The following is a 15186-nucleotide window of genomic DNA, read 5'->3' as shown; positions in this document are numbered from 1 at the left end:
AAAGACATGATGGTATTAATTTTATTATATTTTTTAGCTCAAGTGAAAACGTGTCAGTTAATTGGTAAATAATTCTTTACGTTAATGCCATCAGTCTGATTAACAGCGACGTAAAATCAGAAATTAACGCCCACATTGCAAATGCATCGAACATGCCAAGGATCACGTATAACCCACTCTTGCCTCTTTTTCCTCTAACCTCGTCCTTGACGGGTAACATCTTATCATGTATTTGAACTAGAAAAATCGGGGCGATGCTATCTGTAAGTCGCGTCGTTATTTGCTTTATCAGTACATTCTGAGAATAAACACGGCATGTCAACAAATCGCAAGTCCGCATTTAACTAGAAGAACGACTCCATGAATCAGAGCCATTTCTGAGAAACTGACAGTAGCTCTGATACAGAAAACATCCCTTACCTTGCACGGAACCCGGAAGTTCACAACATCCCACCACAGGACACTATCCTCAGCCAGATTAATCCACTCTACATCTCCAAAACCCCCATTTCTTAAAGACCTACTTCAATATTTTTCCTCGGCCACTCAAGTTGTCCTTCTTTCAGACTTTCCTACTAAAATTTGTACGAATTCAGGTGTACGCATGCTGCATTCTCCGCCAATCCCAACCACCGTGATTTCAGAAATTCATCTCGAGGATAATAATGTTACTACAGCGTTCACAGAAATCCAGGCGTCATGCTAAGGAGAGAAAACACTAGTACAAACACGCGGATACCCCGAATATAGAGGCAGTCTTGACCGTCATGATTACTTCAAATATTGTACAAGGATCCTTCTTCCTGTCCTGGTTGTACTCAATACAAGCTTTGCAATTCGTCAAATTCTACCAATTCCACAAATCCTCATCCATCATAGTCCATCTACATTGTAAATACACAACTTAACAGTTCCTCTTCGTGCTTAATGGATGTACAAGTGCGCAGTATATAGCAGAACACATGTTTACAAACCAAATTTTAAATTAAAGCAGGAGGAAAGTCATGCATTTACAACACGTGAAATCGTCAATCATAAAAAGACGTCACAGGCCATCTTTGATATAATTATAACGATGATAATCTCTAATTTGGCCATTTGATCAATTAACATACATCTGACAACGAAATTTGTATGAAGAAGAATCATTCTTCCATGTTGTTTCAAACACTTCATAAATACGTAAATATTATTCGTTGCCTTGAGACATTAGCCCTGTAATTAATCAAAAGCTGGCACAAACCATCACATACCCAGTGTTCTAACCCCAAAAAATCTGATTTCCCATTACATTCAAAAAGAATTTCTGACTCAGATCGTGTTCTTCAGCTTTTAAGGGTATGGCCTGTGGGAATTCAGAAACAGCTCAGATCTGTGACTTATTATTCATCATAATTAGATACCGCGTACATGTAATGAAATTTGAGGAAAAAATATTAGGCCTAAAATGCCTCGAACCAGTGAATGCAGAGCTAATCTCAAAGAAACACACTTTTCCCCCTTATTATTATTATTATTATTATTAACTGTTCTGTCTTACGACAGGTCCATTGCTCTGCCCAAAAAGAGCTCTCCAGTTGTCCCCCTACAAAGATAAATTGGTTAATGTAAGATTTGAGGTTTTCACAGCGGTGAGTATGAAGATTTCTGTCTCCTGGGTTGTTGCGCTGTGTAGTCTGGTCGATGTTTACCAACTGGGCCCTGATGACGGAGGCAGTATGACCTCTGAGACGTTGGTAAACATCGACCAGACTACACAGCGCAACAACCCAGAAGACAGAAATCTTCATACTCTGATGACGGAGGCAGTATGACCACTGAAACGTTGGTAAACATCGACCAGACTACACAGCGCAACAACCCAGAAGACAGAAATCGTCAAATTGGTTAATGCCGTCTGTTTAGGCGAATAATAATTCTTTATTATGATAATGAAACAAAACCCACACATCAACTGCGCGGGTAAAATGAAGGGCCACTGAATGTTAAAACACTAGGCTTCAAGGCGTTGAAAAAAAATCAGAATCAAGTAATTTCTGCAGTTCCGAAAACGTAGTGAAATAAACCGAGACAACATAAATAGAGCCAAAAACAAGTTGTTCTTGAAGCTAACAGGACGTAGTTAAAACGAAGAAATACAAGAGCAACTTCTGTACTTGAGAAAGCTTCATTAAATAAACTAAACCGCAGCGTAGGTCAGATTAGCAAGTAGTTTTTGCAGCTACGAAACCGTCGTTAAATAAACCAAGAGCTAAAGAAAGGACACGTGTACGCACCTAACCTGTGGAGTTGAAGAAATTCGTTGAACTGCGAAGGAAATTCTGTACGTAGCAACAAGCAGCCCCATGCTGAGAAGGGTTCAGTCAGGATGTGCACCTGTGCAGGGACTGCCTCTCGCATCCAAATCAGTGAGTGGCCTTCTTCGACCTTGTGACGGCGATGCGGACTTGCCTTGTCGAGAAGTCCACCACTCTGGCTGAAGTCAGCCAAAGCAGCCGAGAGCACTCCAGACCGGCGGTTAGACTCAGAAACGTCTTCTGGGGTTGTAGCGCCATGTAGTCTAGCAGAAGTTCTACCAGTCTACACGATGCTACAACCCTTATTCACCGTCGCGGGAACCTCAAATCCTACTTAAATATTCAGGTCTGTGGGACTGGCCACGGCCAAATGTGCTTCTGTTATTCGAATCGCATTAATGGTCGACGAATCTTGATGGGTGATGATTGTGATACAACAGTAGGCCTAATCTGTTCCACCAGGTGAAATCCAAACACGTTTACTTCCGCACAAGTTATCCCATCACTTGATAACATACGTTGAATGATGACACCCTACAAAAGCTCTTTTTAAACGATCTATTTCAGTGGTATTCAACCTTTTTTGTTCGCGTACCCCCAGATATAATTTCTCTTCAATTTTGTACCCCCAAAGTTGTTGGTGTATAATTCGAGTTATACGTAGTATATAATCTACATTTAAAATAAATTAAATAAATTACATTACTGATTGTTCATTGTTTATCATAAAATAATATATATATATTTTTTTTAAAAATTTCGCGTACCCCAGGTTGAATACCACTGGTTTATTTTATATAACTTGAATCTCTTGATAAATTGTTACTTTTGGTTTATTTAACGACACTTTCAACAGCTCAGAACAGGCTGTATAGCGTTTAATATTGGACAGTATGAGAACAACGAATTACAGAAGTAGATAAAAGAGTTATTGGAGTAAATGATGGTACGATCCCGGAATTTGCCTGGAGGGACTGAGGAAAAGTATATGGCAACGATCGGCGCATTAGGTCCCTCGATGTAGACTCTGCACTACACACTACACAGAATATTCTTTACGTTAGATCGTAAGCAGACTGTTAAAAATGTTTCGTAATTCGATGTATTTAAGAGAGTAGTAGGACAGCCCATCACGACAGAGAAGAAAGCCAAGTGTACACATCACAACGAACAATGTGCATGCTCTTGTTATCATGTGTGCTCGTTCCACTTAACCTTTCACTCCTAACAGCCCAGCAAACTATGTTCATAACCAAACCAATTTATTCAACTGCTTTTAACTCGTGGTATCAATATAACTTCTATAGCATAAACACAGTTTATCATCAACAGCGGAGCTGAACGAATGACCGAGATGATAGTACATCCAAACAGACAACCAACTTCAGCCTATTATGAATTGTGAAGCTCCGAAACGTCCGTTTTCCAAACTCACGATTTCAAAAATATTATAATATCCAACACGAGCTTCGTAACCTGTAAGATTACATCAAATACTGGAGGATAATGTAGAATTGAGCAACACAAAAAGAATTTTAAAAAATTAACTCAAGATTTTGGAGATCACTGACTGAGATGGGAGGGTAATATTAAAACAGATTAAAAAATTGTTTTGGTTTGGATTCGTCTTACTCGAGACAGAACCCAGTGGCGTGCTCTTGTAAACAGCAATGAACCTTAGAGTTCAAATAAAAGACGAGGATTTTCTTCACCAACTGAGCGAATATCAGCTTCTTAAAAACTGACCACAAGTTACCAGATTCGAGGTCTGTCGATGGTCCAGAGACCGGATATCCTCACACAGGTTTATCGTGGTTTTACCACGTTTCCTGGTAACAGACCACGGCCACTTCCTTGTTATCAATTCTAATTCATTATTTATTAATCATCCTATTATCCGACGCTATTAACAGCGTCGTTAAATAACCACATACAAACACAGATCCATTATTTCTTGAAGTAATAATATTAGCGACAATACAGTCAGCGTCTTGAATCTATCACTTGAAATTCCTACAGTCATTGCAATAGCGTCGGCAAAGCAAAATTTCCTGACGTTCCCTCCAACTCAACGGAACACGATCCTGTACCATCTTCTCATATCCTCAACAACTACAACTCCATACTGCCTTGCTGGCTTGGCGGTGGTAACGGCTTCCTTCTAGGAAACTCCTGTTACATTAGACCTATCCTCCGCCCTCTGTGTACTGTTGAATTCAACGCTTCTGCAGAGGTTAGCAAAGGATAACGTATGTTCGTTCTACTGAGCGAAATAAAGTATTCAGTTGTCCTTCTCAACGCCTGCAATAACCACAACACGCATAAACAGGCGTGCATTTACGCGATCTCTGACAAAAGAAAACTAAAAACACAAATCACTTCTCTTTTCGAGATATATCTCGCATGTTTCCTACATAAAAACTCTGCCATATCCTTACAAACGCCAGTGGCCAATCAACTGAACTGTGACGTCACAAAGCAACGTTGAATGAATAATTTCGTTTCAACTGAAATAACTAATTCTGGTAGCTAAAATTTTTCAATTGTTTTAAAAACGCTCTACCCAGATAAAATTAATATATTTATTTCCTTGTTGCTGTTTTAATTACAGGTGAAATGCACACATCAGCATAAGCGTGTGATACTCCAATACGTCACCGATGTTCACAAAACGGACGTTTCCCAAACGCGTGTGTCATTGAAATACAAAATTGTTACCAATGAAATGGAAATAATGAAAACAAATGAAGATTTTTAGCTCCTTGAAGGTATTAAGGAGCAGAGTGTTTCTTCAGAAGCTAACAGTAGCTCAGCCAGTCAAGAAATTTCCTGCCTTATATAAATGCACCTTTCACATAAGAGCCTGCACAAGGCTTTTATAAATTCAAGGTATTATCCCGGAGAAACTCTGGAAAAATGAAAATCGAAAGCTGGACCTCCCAAGCCCTACGGCGTACTAACCACTAACCGCGACATTTACCGCAAACAGAAGCGGAAACGGACATTAACCAGGATGTAGAGACAGCATTCTGTTTATCAACCTGAAAGCTAAGGCGGATGTTCATACGGGAAGCAACTGGGGAAAAACTTTGCGTAAGAGCTGGATTAAGTCCAGAAACAGGTCTGTCCCGGCCTAGATCCTACTGTGTTGCCACGCTCTGTAAAACCCGATTTCAAATAAAAACACGAAACAATTTTGGCGCATGCTCAGAAATACAAAACAAATATTACTTCTTCCTTCAGACAGACTTTATCGCACTTACAGTTGGTTCGATTCCAAGGTTAAATGTGAGACAACGGATTGTAAGTAACCCCTTGGAACAAAGTCCTTCAGAAGTTGATAATCGCTCAGCTAGTCTGACGAACACTTCGATTTAAAACAATTGATAAAAATTCTAGAACTGCATATCTTGGGTTCAGTTTCTTACATTGGAGACTGCAATACAAACGTTTCTGGGCTAAATATTTGCAGCAACTCCCTGATTTTTTTTCCTGATCTTAGCGTCTTCTTAAATACGTCATTCCGAAATAATAACTAAAACATACCGCTGTGTTATGCTAACAAGGTCAACTCTGTATATTGTGAAATATGGTGTGATATTCCAGTGTCACGGCCTACACGTTTCGGCATGTTTACGCCATCATCAGGCTCTTGTTTGTAGTCTATACATTCAGGAAATACGCACACTGTAAGGTTTATCCACATTTCCTGACGTATATCATGTACAAACAAGGGTTTCATGACGGAATAAAAAGTATCGAAACATGTAGCCGACGCTAGCGGAATAGCGCATTGTATATTTCACGATACAGAATTGTACTTAACGGGTAATACAGTATCGAAATGGTAGGTATTTCCAGCTACCTACCAGCCGGAAATATGCTATAATTGTTCTACGAAACTCTGATCACGTGGCATGTAACTCATCCTGTAGAAATCCTATGACATGCGCGGTAGGGTTGAGGTTCCATGTCCGAACTTGGCGAAATTCTGCAGAACTAGATTCAAATTACCATTGCAGCTGACAAGCAGAGAAATAAAGTGTGGAAGATCATGATGCCTCCAGGGGTCTGTTGAGAAAAAGTCAGCCCTAAGGCATAGTACCACTTGGACAAGATTCCTTCTTCGTCTTTTAAAAAAAAAGGCTGCTGTGGGAGGTGGAGACGGAGAATGCACTCTCAAATAGCAAGGTCACGCAAGAAGCCGGGGCCCGTCTCATCGAACTCTGCTACGTACACACCACATTTAGTCTCAAAGGCAAATTCTACTGAAATGCTGGAAAGAAGCGAATTTACTGCTTTGCGTAACATTTTTCGCGTGACCGCTGTAAAAATAATTTATTAATGATCTCCATACATTAATCCTTTGAATCCAAAGCTCGTCTAAATAATATTTATGAATTCGGCACGTACCGCGAAGAAAACACCGCACCTCACCATTGCAAAGATCAACTGGTAAACGCTGTTTTTAGGAGGACGAACCCCACTGCTGGCTTATTCCACTTTTACAATTTGAAGCACAACGTCAATCCGAATAATAATAATTTAAAACTCAGTTCCGACCTAAAAGAAAACACGTTCCCATGACAAAGATCATTTTTTACGCTGTTTAAGAAGTATAATCACTCTTCAATCCGAAAGTTATACGAAATTCAAAATTAGTATATATATTATACAGAAAAAAGTGACAGTTTTTATGTTAAATCAGATGCAACAAATAATTATCAGTGTAAACAACCATTCTACGAACGGAACTCGAACTCAAGACTGAAACGTTCGAAAGACCACGGCGACATCAGCGTATACGCTGTAATGACATCTTTATACCTTTATGTTGAAAATCGCGTGTTACAAATTAAGTGTGAAGGTAAAATAATCTCCAGTCCACGCTGAAGCCGATTACTATTGTACGCGTCATACTGCAAAATGTTCCTTCAGTAAAACACCAGGATACAAGCAAAGTACTAGACCGGCCATTCGTTAAACAACTTCAAGAGTCACGTAAGTATCAACTGAGGTGCGGGAGATAGGTCACGCCTCCAACAGCCTCGCCTGCTTCTTTGATGCCAACATCTTCTGTATCCTGTTCTATCAAACGAGGCTCCGAAAACCGAATCATGACATTATTAACCATTACATTACCATTACCATTACACTGTCAGGGTAAAGTTCAGGCCAAGGCGTTGTTCAACAAATTTGTGGGGGGAGGGGGGACTACCGAACAACCTTCACACCAAACAATACATCACCGACTTCCATTCTTCAAGGTCACAGAAGAATCGTGCAACGTTGCAAAGCTAGCAACGCTGTGCTACGGAATTACGAGTGGCGTGGTAAGAGGAGGGATTGATGAAGTCCTTCCGTGGCATTGAACATACAATTTCTTGACGGGTACCTTACCTTGCTTCAATTGTAGATGAAATGTTCAACGAACTTTAAAGATAAAGACTACATTTCAACATTCGTACCGAGAAATTATACCGGCAAGTCTTGACTTCTGCAGTATAAAGCAGACGAATCCCCTCTTACCTATCTGTACTTTGTTCTAGCAAAGCTACATAAAGTGTTATCGCGTTGTTTTATCTCTTTATTATGCATTCGTCACGTGCCAAAACCAGAGGCCCCTTTTCACAAACATTCCCTAGAAAATAATACACGGCCAGGCACAAGAGATGCACTGAAGAGCCAAAGAGCGCGCGTATGTTAAAGCGTCTTTTATTGACTACTTCCAGTGGACGGATGTTTACGCAATTGCACACACATCGGAAGTCGGCCGCCACACCTCGTCCGATTCACCGTAAGTCTGGCAACACAACAAGATTCTACGATGTCCTGAACATTTTATAAATCCATGAAATGGAAAGGTGAACAAGGAACAGGTAAACGATTTGGTTGAATCTTAATTAGCCCTTTGAAGCTGATGTTCGTCTAAATAATATTTAAAGAATACAGTCCGTACCGCGAAGAAAACACACCACTTCACCATTACAAAGATCAAAAGGTTGACGCTGTTTAAGGAAATAATCGCTGTTTGCACTGAAAATCATTCGAAACCCAGACAAACGACAAAAACGCTTCAGAATATTTAGTTTCAATCCTAACCAAGGCCTCAGAAGATGATTTAGTCAACGCCACAAAAGTAAGGAAAACATATTGGATCACATCTCCAGGAAGGGTGCGCTGGAGAAGCAGCTGAAGAAGTTACTGTCTGTGTAAACTACCCGAGACAATGCTCGTCTGTGTAATGGAATCTTCTGGTCTCTTCAGACCCCCCCCCCCCCCAACTCCCATTCTCTGAGATCATGCAGCAAAACATATCACTTAAATCTTGAAAGGATGGCATTGTATGACAGCGGCGAAACGCAGCTCGGGGATTCATATGATATGAAAGTAATTCAGATCACTACGTATATCCAAATCATTGAACCACTTTCTCTAAACATAAAGTCTGACTTATTTTATTTGCCTGATACACTAACGTGGACACGTGAAATACGAAGGAAGAAACACTTCATTATGCACTTTACCCAGGCGTACATGCATATTCTTGGAACTGACATAATGCCCCATAAGTCAAGTACGAAACCTGTGGACGTTTATTTCAGAACGTGATACAGTTTGTTGGCAAGGCCAACCAACTATAGGTGCACCTGTATTTGTCGACATAAGCATTAGTGACAAATGACAGGAGGTAGAAGGGTTTCAGTTGTACGTATAGTTTTGCTAGTTGAAAACTCCCCATCTTAACACTCAGATATCATAAAAAAACAATGACGAAGTTAGTAGTTTATCGTCACTGCAAAGGAACTTTTACTTATAATTAACAATAATTAAACGTAAACGTTCTTCATTATTCATAACAAGAAAAGAGGAAAATACGTTTGAAATGGGAAAGTTTGCTGGTTACAGAAGAAAAACATTACATTCAGCCCACAGATGCAAGGGGGGGGGTGAAAATAATTTTGCTATAATTGCTTTCATTGTGAAATTACGCGATTTGAATTTATTTTTTAGCTTACCTAAATCTTCGACGAGTTTCAACATCACACCACCAATGTGCAAATCGCCCTTCACTCGGAGTGTCCTTTCCACCTGCAGATCGGTGACGTACACACGCAGGTCCCAGGAACCGTCACCAACCAAATAACCATCGGCCATCATCTTGGTAATTTCGTTTTGTAAACAAACAATGCACGCACTACAAATAAAAGTTCTTGAAAAACGTAATTAAATTTCTTTCAATTTGTAAAGAAATTTTTAACCTCCATATCTACAAGTAACACGTGTACATCAAGAATGTGTTCATAACAAACCCTACCGCCACAAATACGAACGATAAGATACAAACGATACGGCAGTTAAGTGAAACAGTTAATAACACCACTGCAACAAAACGAAAGAAGCAACACTGTGCAGACACGTAAGACGTATAACATACGTCTACCTACTTTTCACAGGCACTGATGACTGTTCTCAACTCCGCGCCTCGCTACCCCCACTCCGCTAACTGGTAAAACTTTGCTACTGCTATGCCACATTTCTGGCCCAGACCCGCCGCTGTCTTATTAAGTGTCACTTCAATTACAAAGGTTGGTTAGGCCATTCTGTTTTACATATCCAATCATATGAGAAATCAGTTTTGTGTGTTTTAACTTTGTGCGTGGTTGAGTTTCTTTTTTGTTGCTGTTTGGGTAGAGAAAATCCAAACTTGTGGTTCTGAACTTAGCAATGTCCGTAAAAGGTAACGAGGACAATCTAGTTGAAAACCGAGTCTTGATTGGCTCATATTTGTGAATATCAAGGAGAATCGGAAGCAGCCGATGCCTCTGCTTTAACATCTCAATAAGAACCTATATTGACTAATTGCACACATTAATTACATTTTTAAAGAGCAAAATTAAATATAATGTGTCTGTGATCAAAATAACAAAATATTTATAAATACATTTAAATATGTCCTATTTCCCAATTCTTCCACAAAACATGTTGTTACATATGAGCTCGTTTGAGGGCAGCACTTTCCGGACCAACAGGTCAACCAACATTGTATTATAAACACTAACTCAGCATATTTGTGTTACGCGGTATTGAGCATCCTTGTTAGTCCTGGCGGGAAAGAGGATACCGTGTTTTAATTGATAAACACTGTAAGCGCTTATTTTCTGAAGCCTATCAAATGGAACACTTTTTGTACCAAATAGCTGTCGACCACTTACCATTTTAGTTCATGGTGTGTGTGTTTTTGTGTCGGCGCGCGCGTATACAAATAACTTTTGTACTTGCACGTGTGACTAAAACAAATCACGGAATACCAATCAAACGGACGCCTCTCCGCATGTGTACTGTGTTTCAATGCATTTACATTTAACGCGGCTTAAAATAAATTAAGAAAGGAAATTTATCACCTCATTTTAATTCTTTAATAATGCCATGGTATTCTACCTGGTAATCCGTGATCCCGCTTTGCAAAGTATGTCTTTCTTTCAAGAAAGAGTTACAATTTAACATGCAGAATCCCCTCCCCTTTGACGGCGATTAATGTAACCAGCAAAATGATTTTAAAAAGCAGACAAACTTCAATGGTGGTCGTATCGCTCATCCGATATGGTGAGGAGCCTTATTACAAATCCCCAATGCTTGGCAAACGGATGATCTTTAGTTTATTTTAAATACTGTACTTCAAACATTTTAATTACAGATGTTCATTGTATATAATTATTACATCACTTCAAGTTTAATATCATATAACTATGCTCTGTTAAAATGTGCTAGTAACAGATCAGAAGACCGTCATAGTGTAATTGCAGTGTGAGATATGGCACCGAACGTTTCACAAAACGTATGAATCAGAAGGAATGTTTCTTAGTGGTCTATTGGTACAACTGATTCAAACGACGTAATTGAAATGATATGCTTTACAGATGTGTAATAGTATTCGGTTTGTAATTAAATACGCTGTTGTTATATGTAAGTTGTATTACTAATCAATGTTTGATATATGTATTTCAAAAAGGAATTCATAAAGCAAAGATGAGTAATACAAATTAATCTTCATTCGAATATAGGTTAGGAAACCTAATGGTCATTGATACTGACGTCCAGAAATCAATTTCAGGCTCACAATAAAATTTTAATTTATTAAATAACAAACTGCCTGGTATAGTAAGTAATGTAAAACGGACGAAGAGAAACATAGAGCACCTAATATTCATTTCCACACATCTACCATAATACCTGGCATTTGCTGATTTTGTACTCATCTGGTAATTTGCTTGGCTACGTTAGCACAGCATTTAAAGGTATGTGGTTAATTAATAATTCATAATGAATATACATGTTGAAGGTATCTAGCTTTCCACCTACCAGTGCCAGTATGATATGAAATGTAATTATCATAGAACCCCATCACTCATTATTACCTTCCTTGTGTCCTTTGGAAGCATAGTCTGCATAGTGAATAGAATAGCAGAAACAGAAGAAAGTCTTGGTTAATATTTATAAAAATTGATTTCTGAAATAGCATCAAAATGGGAATGAGTTCAAACATTAAAAGCTTTATGAATTATTTGAAAGAGGGTTACATAGTTGTCATGCCTTGCTTTCTTATGGAAAGTGCTGAACAAAAGCACCTACCATTGTTCAGACAGTAATAAAAGCTTGAGGAAATCCATATTAAAATAGATGATTATTTACCTCTCTGTCCTTATTTATCAGCTTTAGCATAACTATCTGGTTTTATAGCACAGCATGTCACTGATAACTGTTCTGTGCAATAAATTTCTTCCTTACATGCTGCTTAGTCAATGGGGGAAAAAAAGACAACAGTAATAAAAATGGGTAAATATGACTTATAGAAATTTTTTAAAATTCACAGTTTTGGGATTAACTCTACAGATTTCAATTTTAAAACATGTTATTTTGGCATTACACATTGCTGCACAAGGTGACAAAATATGAAAGAAAAATCAATTGTATATTAATTACATAAGACACTGCATTTCTCTGACTTTATAAAGTGTACACTTTTGTAACATGCAGATATTTTCATGTTTTTTTAAAAAATCTCATGACAGCAATTTCTTGTTGTGAATAGGGCATAGTATGGGGCTAATTGCTTACATGCTGTAACAAAATATTAAAATGCTAAGCTAATTCAGTGTCATGATGTATATAGCCTATGGATTCTGTGAAAAAAGTATGAGATGGGTGTTTTCTGGGTTGTAGCACCATGTAGTCTGGTAGAAGTTTACCACCATTTCAGAGGTCCTTGCTGCCTCCATAATCAGGGCAACAACCCAAGAGACAGCCATCTTTGTACTCATCACTAAGAGAACCTCGAATCCTAAGTATGTGGAGGGTTTATTATATGTACATGGTATTGTCTGCACTATTTATGTAGCCATTATAGTGACTAATCTAAGAGTTATATATCTTCTTTCTTTTGAAATCTTATATTTCATCCACAACAGGAAAATAATACCAAGAACAACACAGTTGAATACAATGCTTCAAATGTCCAATACCACTAGACTGTGGCTGAAACACTTTTCAGATTACTGTTTGCCTTTGAAGTCATTCATATCAAGAAATGTAACAGTTACAACCAAGAAGAAATCCGCAGTTGTAGAGTGTCTTAAAAGTCGTGGTATTCTGAGAGTATCTGGTAAAGAGGCATCATCTTTCATGCAAGGTCTTATTACGAATGACATGAGACACTTAGAAGAAGGGGTGCAGAGCATGTACACAATGTTTCTAAATACCAAAGGGCGTGTCATGTATGATGCTATCATTTATCAATCAAAGGAAGAGAATGTTTTCTTAATAGAATGCGATAAATCAGCAATATCACATTTGCAGAAACATTTAAAACTGTTTCGTGTTCGAAGAAAGATCGATATAGACAATGTAGAAGATGAATTAAAAGTGTGGGTTGTATTTGATCCTAATTTAGCAGATACTGATGAGACAAATGTTAATAAAATGAAAAACATTCTTCAAGGTCAAATACTCTCACCTACAATAGAATCTCCTATTGATGAAAGTATCATAAAAGAACTTGAAAAGCATACAGATAATACAATAGTATGCCGTGACCCAAGACTTTCCACTTTAGGAGTTCGAATTGTAGCACCAGCCAGTGAAGATATTTCACTACAGAACGACAGAGGTGAATCTGTATATCAAGGAAACAATATGAGTTATCGTGCATTTAGGTATAAACTTGGGATCGGTGAGGGAGTGAATGATCTGCCACCAGAAAATTGCTTCCCATTAGAAGCAAATGGAGACTACCTACATGGGGTAAGCTTTCATAAGGGTTGCTACATAGGCCAAGAGCTCACGGCCAGAACGCATCATACAGGTGTAGTACGTAAACGTCTTATGCCTATAATTTTTGAATCAGTGCCACAAACTGAACTGGAAATAAATACTCCAATACATGTACCCAGTGGATGCAATAAAGTTTCTGTTGGAAAGTTACGAGGAGTCGAAGGCAATGTCGGACTAGCACTTCTAAGGATCGCACAGGCGCTCGATGCTTCAGAATTTAAAATCCTGAATGTGACAGCAGAAACCACGAAACCACACTGGTGGCCACAAGAAGCACCAAAGGACCGAATTTTCACAGTAAAAGGCTAGCTGAAAAGTGAAGTACAACTTCGTGAATAGTCATATTATGCTGTGATAAATATACCAGATGATATTATGTTTAACAGAGAATATCTAATAAATCATTTATGTTGATGCGAGTATAATGACCTGGTTTAACTTTCTTTTTTCCACCTTATTTCTGTCTCACACAACAATCAGGCTTTCCTATAAAAAAAACACTGCATTAAGTAAAAATCAGCGCTCATGTAAAGTTTGATTTCTAATAAAATAAGGTGTACACATGATAGTAACGATGCTTGAAAAAACTATCATGCTTGTTTTCATCATGTGCATATCAAAGTTAATAATTTATAAATTTCTACTCTTTTAAGAAATGAAGTTAAAACTATCATTGATTTTAGACAGTTAACTAACACTTTAGAAGCAGAACCCGCATGCTTGACACTTCTAATACCAAACCCCACCTCTGGACATCATGCCAAGCCCATTACATATATCTCCCATGTGTAAAACTAACAATAAAAACTCTTATCAGCACAAAACAGAGGTCATGTTGAGTACAATTAAAGGATCCATATTTAGTGAAATTAGCTTTTTTTCTACTTTACAGTATTACATTTATTCCTATGGAATGTGACAACAGTAAGTCTGAAAATCCTCCACGTGATGCAACGGAAGGTGGTATATTTACCTGTGTCAGGTGTGGGTTAAAGGAACATTACTTCTACAAAGGAAAGAAACCACCATTCACTAAGAAGATTTCATTTCGTGAAGATAGTTACGTGATGAAGGATCCATTCTCGCCACCCAACAAAAATCAGTTGCTGCTTCTAGGTTCTGACTGCAGTCTCTGCAATATTCCTGTGTGTCAGTCTCCTGACTGCAGCATATTCTACACAAGACGATTCTGTATATCCTGTGCTGAGGAAAATTTAAAGAATTTTCCTTCTGCTGTCCAAATTAAACTGAAGAAGAAGAAGCCATCAACAGACAAATGTAATTGATATATAACTTTTGTCAGTGGCACCCTGGAAGTACTTTTTGACAACTCAAACTTCTCAGTTTGTTCGTGTTACCTCTCAAGCGTACTATGGGGGGTGGGGGTGGGGGAGCTGAAAATTGTAACTATTGTGACTATAATTCATGCCTTATTTGCATTAATTATGTCCTATTTATTCAGAATGCCTATATTTGATCATTTTGCTATGTGCAAACATGAGAAATATTTGTGCATTCATTTTACCAATTTTTTCCTGGACAGTTATGAGTTGAACCA

General features: G+C 38.3%; 3 protein-coding genes across 8 annotated transcripts in view; 2 read left to right on the top strand and 1 right to left on the bottom strand.

The window, feature by feature from the left end:
• The window catches only part of LOC110840992 (unc-112-related protein), a 128736-nt gene extending 118700 nt beyond the window's left edge, over nt 1-10036 (bottom strand). For both annotated transcript variants that reach the window (XM_087359641.1, XM_087359642.1), the window contains exon 1: nt 9317-10036. In XM_087359641.1, the coding sequence (XP_087215767.1) occupies nt 9317-9458 (142 nt within the window). In that variant the 5' untranslated portion in view covers nt 9459-10036. The remainder of the gene's footprint in view (nt 1-9316) is intronic.
• A 1088-nt stretch (nt 10037-11124) lies between these two features.
• Nucleotides 11125-14053, top strand: LOC110839696 (iron-sulfur cluster assembly factor IBA57, mitochondrial). Of its 5 annotated transcripts, XM_087359644.1 has the most exons (4): nt 11125-11264; nt 11363-11596; nt 12522-12643; nt 12767-14053. In XM_087359644.1, the coding sequence occupies exon 4, from the start codon at nt 12801-12803 to the stop codon at nt 13935-13937; it is 1137 nt and encodes a 378-aa protein (XP_087215770.1). In that variant the 5' UTR covers nt 11125-11264; nt 11363-11596; nt 12522-12643; nt 12767-12800; the 3' UTR covers nt 13938-14053. The 5 variants fall into 5 exon arrangements, with proteins under 5 accessions (XP_087215770.1, XP_021939822.2, XP_021939823.2 ...); XM_022084131.2 differs by lacking the exon at nt 12522-12643 and having other exon boundaries at nt 11126-11264; XM_022084132.2 differs by lacking the exon at nt 12522-12643 and having other exon boundaries at nt 11127-11264; nt 11413-11596.
• A 483-nt stretch (nt 14054-14536) lies between these two features.
• Nucleotides 14537-14914, top strand: LOC147871993 (cysteine-rich DPF motif domain-containing protein 1). The gene has a single exon (XM_087359608.1). The coding sequence runs from the start codon at nt 14537-14539 to the stop codon at nt 14912-14914; it is 378 nt and encodes a 125-aa protein (XP_087215734.1).
• The last annotated feature ends 272 nt before the right edge of the window (nt 14915-15186 follow it).

This window comes from Zootermopsis nevadensis, unplaced genomic scaffold, assembly GCF_977971745.1.
Source record: "Zootermopsis nevadensis isolate Lab colony 2312 unplaced genomic scaffold, Znev_1.0 Znev_ptg000032l, whole genome shotgun sequence".
Classification (NCBI taxonomy): domain Eukaryota; kingdom Metazoa; phylum Arthropoda; class Insecta; order Blattodea; family Termopsidae; genus Zootermopsis; species Zootermopsis nevadensis.
Note: the sequence above shows the minus strand (reverse complement) of the source record. Positions and strands in the feature narration are given on the sequence as shown.